At 41.0% G+C, this 5,726-nt stretch overlaps 1 protein-coding gene across 1 annotated transcript; it reads left to right on the top strand.

Annotated features, from left to right (window-relative positions):
* Positions 1–701: 701 nt before the first annotated feature.
* On the top strand, positions 702–3,273 carry nkx3.3 (NK3 homeobox 3). The gene is made up of 2 exons (XM_012880464.3): positions 702–1,111; positions 1,603–3,273. The coding sequence occupies exons 1-2, from the start codon at positions 916–918 to the stop codon at positions 2,139–2,141; spliced, it is 735 nt and encodes a 244-aa protein (XP_012735918.2). The 5' UTR covers positions 702–915; the 3' UTR covers positions 2,142–3,273.
* Positions 3,274–5,726: the final 2,453 nt, after the last annotated feature.

Here is a 5,726-nt window from a genome sequence, read left to right on the forward strand (position 1 = left end):
GAGAATATCCTGACAGTGCCCTAAAAAGGCCACGTGTCCCACCCCAGACGTGCTGTGACACCCTTAGCTGATCTGGTTCTTTGGAAAGCAAAGACATTTATCTGGTTAGTCAGGGGAAGAACACCAAGAGCTCAGAGGAGCAGACAGATCACTGCATCTGTCAGCACATCTCCTTAAGTTAAGGCTGGGCTTGCTGATTGTGTAATAGGTGTCCATGGGGGTGGGGGTTATTGTTACTTATTTTTATTTGCACTTAGCCTCTAAACCACAAATCTCGCCCACATGGCGGCGCTATAATCACTAATTTGAGTTCATTAAACAAATAAAATATATTTATTTTACACACTATTTTTTTATATTTAGTAAACACAAAAAAACACTGCTGTTTTCCCTAAGACTAGTGTGCATCCACTCTTTAGCTTGACCGTTCTATCAGATGGTTCTAAATGACCATTTTTGGTAATTAATTGAATAGTGTATATTATTGTTTGAAATTTGTCTTTGCAATTTGTGAAGTGCCTTTTAGAATGCTCACATTGGAATTTAAATGAGCAGGACAAAACTAAACGGAATTAACCTCATCATCATCATCATCATTTGTCAAATGTAGAATAATTTTTCTCCTGTGGAAGTTGCACTATAAGAGCAGGTTGTGACGGGGCGGTGCTACGGAGGGAGCAGGAGGAGAAAGCGACCTATCAAGTTCTCACTAAAGCCCTTGTCGAGAGCAGGAAAGCTCTCGGCAGTTCCTTGTGGCGACTGCTCATCAAGGAACTGGACTCAGTTGACCGCCTCTAAATTAAAGAAGCAGAAATCAAGTCAGCGAGAAGCTTTGCTTTGGACCCTTTCTTGAAGCCTCCCCATGAACTGCAGGGCAGAGTTTGGACAAACGTACTTGTGCTCTTACGGTGCATCATGACATCAAAGTTTTCACCCTTCTTAATCAAAGACATTCTCACCGGCCTGGATGCTCCCCGAGGAGATCCCGGCAACACCGCCGCGGAGGAGCTTCGCGCACTTGCGCGCAATTTACGCACTGGCTTTGATAACGCCTTACAGGAAAGACTTTCTCCTGACATGCGCGTGGCTAAAAGCCACCGATCCGGAGAAGGTAGGTTTTAAATTCATTTAATACAATTTTTTTGTCACACGTTTTTATATATTTTTCAGAAATCCAATTTATTTAAATTTCACTCATTTAAATTATTATGGGTTATGTTGTTCCCAGATTGTACTATGCATTTGTCTTATTACAGGCGCACTTTTACGCATTTTTTTAGACTAAATATCACAGTAGAAAAAATATTTATACGTTATAAATTGCCAGTTTCTACCACATTTTATAGTCTACTGTTCTTAATATTATCAAACACCAATTTTGAATATTTTAAAACAAAGTACCCGATAAGATGCGTCATTTTTTTTAGCACAATCTGATACATTTATTGTTATTTATTATTAAATCAATATCTGTTTTTAATAACTTTTTTTCATTGAATTCATTGTATGTACACCGTTCAGCCCACAATCGTCCATGTATTGACGTTATTCACTATGTTAGAGAAAACGAGCCTTTAATTATTTGACCGATATTGTTGCCAGGCGCTGCAGAGCATGCATACATGCAGTGCGTGGAGCGCGATAAGCGGCAGAGGAACCAGGTGGATGCAGGAAAGAAGGGCTCCCACCACCACCACCACCACGGCGGGGAGACGTTCAGCTGTTCCACCGAGGGCCGTCGAGGCAAGCCGATGGCGAAGAGGCGCTCCAGGGCGGCCTTCTCCCACGCGCAGGTCCACGAGCTGGAGCGCCGCTTCAGCGCCCAGAGGTACCTCTCTGGTCCCGAGCGGGCCGACCTGGCATGCGCCCTGAAGCTCACAGAGACCCAGGTGAAAATCTGGTTCCAGAACCGGAGATACAAAACGAAAAGGCGGCAGCTGGCCACCGGGCTGGCGGCGCTGAGCTCCCCAAAGACCGTGGCGGTTAAGGTGCTGGTGAGAAACGAGCAGTGGACGCCGGGAAGCGGGGCACACATACCCATGACTGTGCCACTGCACCACGGCTATCAGCACCACCCGTACCTGCACCAGTTCTACCAGCCCTACGGGACTGAAAGAAGGTCGTGTGGAGGAATGTTCTAATCATTCTTGAAAAGTGTCACATAAAACACTGTTTGTTTTAGAGAGAGTTTTTCTTTATTCATCACGTGGACTTTTGCAGAGAAACTTCGTTTTCAAGGCCCTTCTGACAATTCAATGTTAGAGTTGAACTTATTAAAAACTAAATAAAAGGGGGGAGGGAGGGTGCTTTGAAAGACTGAAACAAACAGAACAAATCTGGAAAAAAAAATTAGATGGTATTTTAAAGTTTGACATTTTCTTTAAATTTTGAAACCACTGCAGTTGCCTCCAGCGGGAGTTCAGATAAGGGAAAGAGTGTTTTTATTTCTGCTGTGGGAGGAGCACTCGGACAAATTTACTTTACCCCAGAGCTTTTATTTGAACAAACCCTTACTGAGTTGATTACAAAACTTTTTTTTGTTTTTGGTCTCTGTGTCAACCTTTGTGAGAAGCATCATTAAAAATATTATTTTTTCCCACTATTTTATTATTTTGATGTAAAGCTTTTATAAATCACTTTTTCCTACTTGCTGAAAAAAAGTTGCAATAAATGTTGATTATAGGTTAGTCACAGCAAATGTATGTGAGATGAGTTACCAGTTGCCTCTGGTTTAAATCAGTTTCCTCTAGCGTTCAGGTGTCTGTCCATCCCTGGGCAACACAAAGACAGACCACCATGCATAGACAGGGCAAATGCAGTTCAGAGTGACCGAGCAGGCCTGGATGTGAAAGAAAGCCAGAGTACCCAGAGAGAACCCACTCACAAGAAGAAGACACAAACTCCACGCAGAAAGCCCCAGGGCTGGAATTCAAACCCAGGACCTTTTTCCTGCAAGGTAACAGTGCTAACAGCTGTGCTACCATGCCGCCTACCTCAAAACATGTCAAAACTCAAAACTAGTGAGTTATCTTACCTTATCATGTAACAGGATCTGAAGTTGCATCACGGTTTATTATTATTATTGTTTTAGTGTTCACACTTCTGCAGCTTTCACGGCCCTCTGTAGACCACCGAGGTTCAATTCATCTGAACCTACTGAGAGTAATGATCATACCTTTAGGAATGAGAATCTATTGCAAGTCGTTCACATTCCTAGTAGCTTGTTTGGCTCATGGGAGCCATTAAACGATCATTAAAACCCGCATCAAAGTTCATCGAGTGTTTTTGCTCATATATCGTGGAGGGTAATGTTCAGGGCTCTTGTTCATAAACAATGGAGCATATTGTTTAATTCTGTTCCCTGCTGTGAGCCGAATGAGCCAGAGAGGGTCAACAGACCATGTAGATGTTGCACCATCCAACCTAGCTCCCCATGCAGGAAAGCACACGTTAATCAGTGGTTTACTGGCAAGAATACACCCTCATGTTGAAGGAATTGGCACAATGACCATGACTGATATGAAAATAAAAACATCATTCCCACTCAAGTGGAAGAGCGCATTTATAACTCTGCCTGGTGGTGTTCAGCGGTCAGGTAGTGTTATACTGCTACGTCCTGGGACAATAAAGCACTTTGATGTCAAACAGGCATTCAGCGTCTTCTTCTAAACATCTATCTATCTATCTATCTATCTATCTATCTATCTATCTATCTATCTATCTATCTATCTATCTATCTATCTATCTATCTATCTATCTATCTATCTATCTATCTATCTATCTATCTATCTATCTATCTATCTATCTATCTATCTATCTATCTATCTATCTATCTATCTATCTATCTATCTATCTATCTATCAGGGCTGCCTTCCTTTGTACAACAAGACTATGAAGGAGCTATAAAATCTTATGCAGCTCAGGGTCTTGTTACGGTGGCTTTCAAAGCTCTTAAGTTTTTGTTGCATTGCAATAACAAACTTTAATGTTTTCAATAGGGATTTTTTTGTTGCTATTTTTGTTGATACGTGTGTCACTGTGAAGTGGGAAGTTAAGGATACATATCTTTTTTAGATGTTTTAAAAATAATAAAAAACTGAAAAGCCTGGCATGGGATTCAAATATTTCATTGTCATGTCTTTGGGTGTAAAAACGGATGTCTGTAGTAGGGCTGGATGATATAGACAAAAAAAAGCATATCGATAAAATAGAAATACTGATCGGTATCGATAATTATCAACAAATTCGAAACATATATTTCACGTGTAGCCCTGGTCATTTTATGCTGTTGCTTAGCAACCTATTTTTAGATACAGAATGCACAAACTTTATTCAACCAACTTTTTACCAAAACGAAGGTTTTTTTTTTTTTTTAAAAAGTACCCATGCTTTCTGAACTCTTTAAAGGGGGTGGAGCTTGGTTATGGCGTGTTCCTGGGTTTGCGTTTGTGATTGGTTTGGATGATGTAATGACTGTAATATTAACCTACATGATAGGCTAGGATGCAAAAGGAAGGAAAACTGTTATTCTATTGACCTTTTTATTGACCCTTTTTTCTATCATCGATATATGTCTATCGATTGATATATATTGATATCGAATTATCGTCCAACCCTAGTTTGTAGAACTCTAAACGGCAATAAAAAAATAAACAGAATCTAACATAATATTAAATAATGCAAAACAAACATATAAAAAAAAATAAAAGAGAGATTTTCATTTACTCGTTTGAGGGAGCTGGAGTCAACAGTGTTCATCCTTCTGAGAGGTTGTGGGAAAACGCTGCTTAACATTTGACATCAGCTGCTGGACCTGCAGCTGATTCTCCTGAAGCTCTCCCAATAGGGAGGATGGAGAACAAGCTGTGGGAGTGGTGTCAAGAGTCCTTAATGATGGATGAGGCCCCAAGGATCCAGCGCTGGTTAAAGATCTCCTTCAGGAAGGGGAGTACCAGGGATTTCGCTGGCCATGTAACTATCCTGTTGAGCAGCTGTCATACGGCAGCTCTGCAGCTCGCAAACAGGATGAGAAGCAGTACGTTAGAAAATGTTCAAGTGTCCTCCTGTAAAAGATGATTAGATGTGGGAATAGAAAGCCTGGCTTCCAGAATCTGCAGAGAAGGTAAAGCTGCTGCTGTGCTTTTTTTTGACAACCAATGTGGCTTTTGTGATGTAGTTCAGAATGCTGAGAAATATGATGGTGTAATAAATGTCTTATATGAAGTGTTCCTCTTATCTTCTATTCCTTCGCACCTCCCCCCCCAAAAAGAAAAAAAGGAAAAGAAAATCTGTGCTCAGGGTGATGTGTGGTGTTAGTTTCACCACTATATAACAGCATTTTAGATAATTTCTCATCTTTAGAGCATCCTCTTCCACATATTCCACATATTTCCTGTGCCCAGTAAATAGCTCGCAAAACGTTTCTGTCAGCTTCCTTCTTTCCACACTTTCACAGAGGCCGGTACGTGACTACTAAAGGTGACTATTTCTTTTACCGTAGCAGAGGACCAGGGTCCAGTGTTTAATTGCATCATGTTGTTTTTCATGCTGTGAAGAACAAAAAAACACGACATGCATTACACTACATAATAAAATAAAATAAAAAAATAGCTTTCCTGAAACAACATCTCCCACCTGAGCACCGGGGCCCTGCAGCTCATCCATAGCTCTCATAGGCCTGTTGGCTAACAAGTTAAATGCAGCATTAGAGCGCTCCTCGCATGCTC

The sequence above is a fragment of the Fundulus heteroclitus genome, chromosome 22 (genome assembly GCF_011125445.2).
Source record: "Fundulus heteroclitus isolate FHET01 chromosome 22, MU-UCD_Fhet_4.1, whole genome shotgun sequence".
Classification (NCBI taxonomy): domain Eukaryota; kingdom Metazoa; phylum Chordata; class Actinopteri; order Cyprinodontiformes; family Fundulidae; genus Fundulus; species Fundulus heteroclitus.

Excerpts from the sequence above, each read along its gene's own strand:
- nkx3.3 (XM_012880464.3), top strand. The coding sequence starts at position 916 with ATGACATCAAAGTTTTCACCCTTCTTAATCAAAGACATTCTCACCGGC. Across the intron at positions 1,112-1,602 it reads AAGCCACCGATCCGGAGAAG|GCGCTGCAGAGCATGCATAC; the intron begins GTAGGTTTTAAA and ends TATTGTTGCCAG.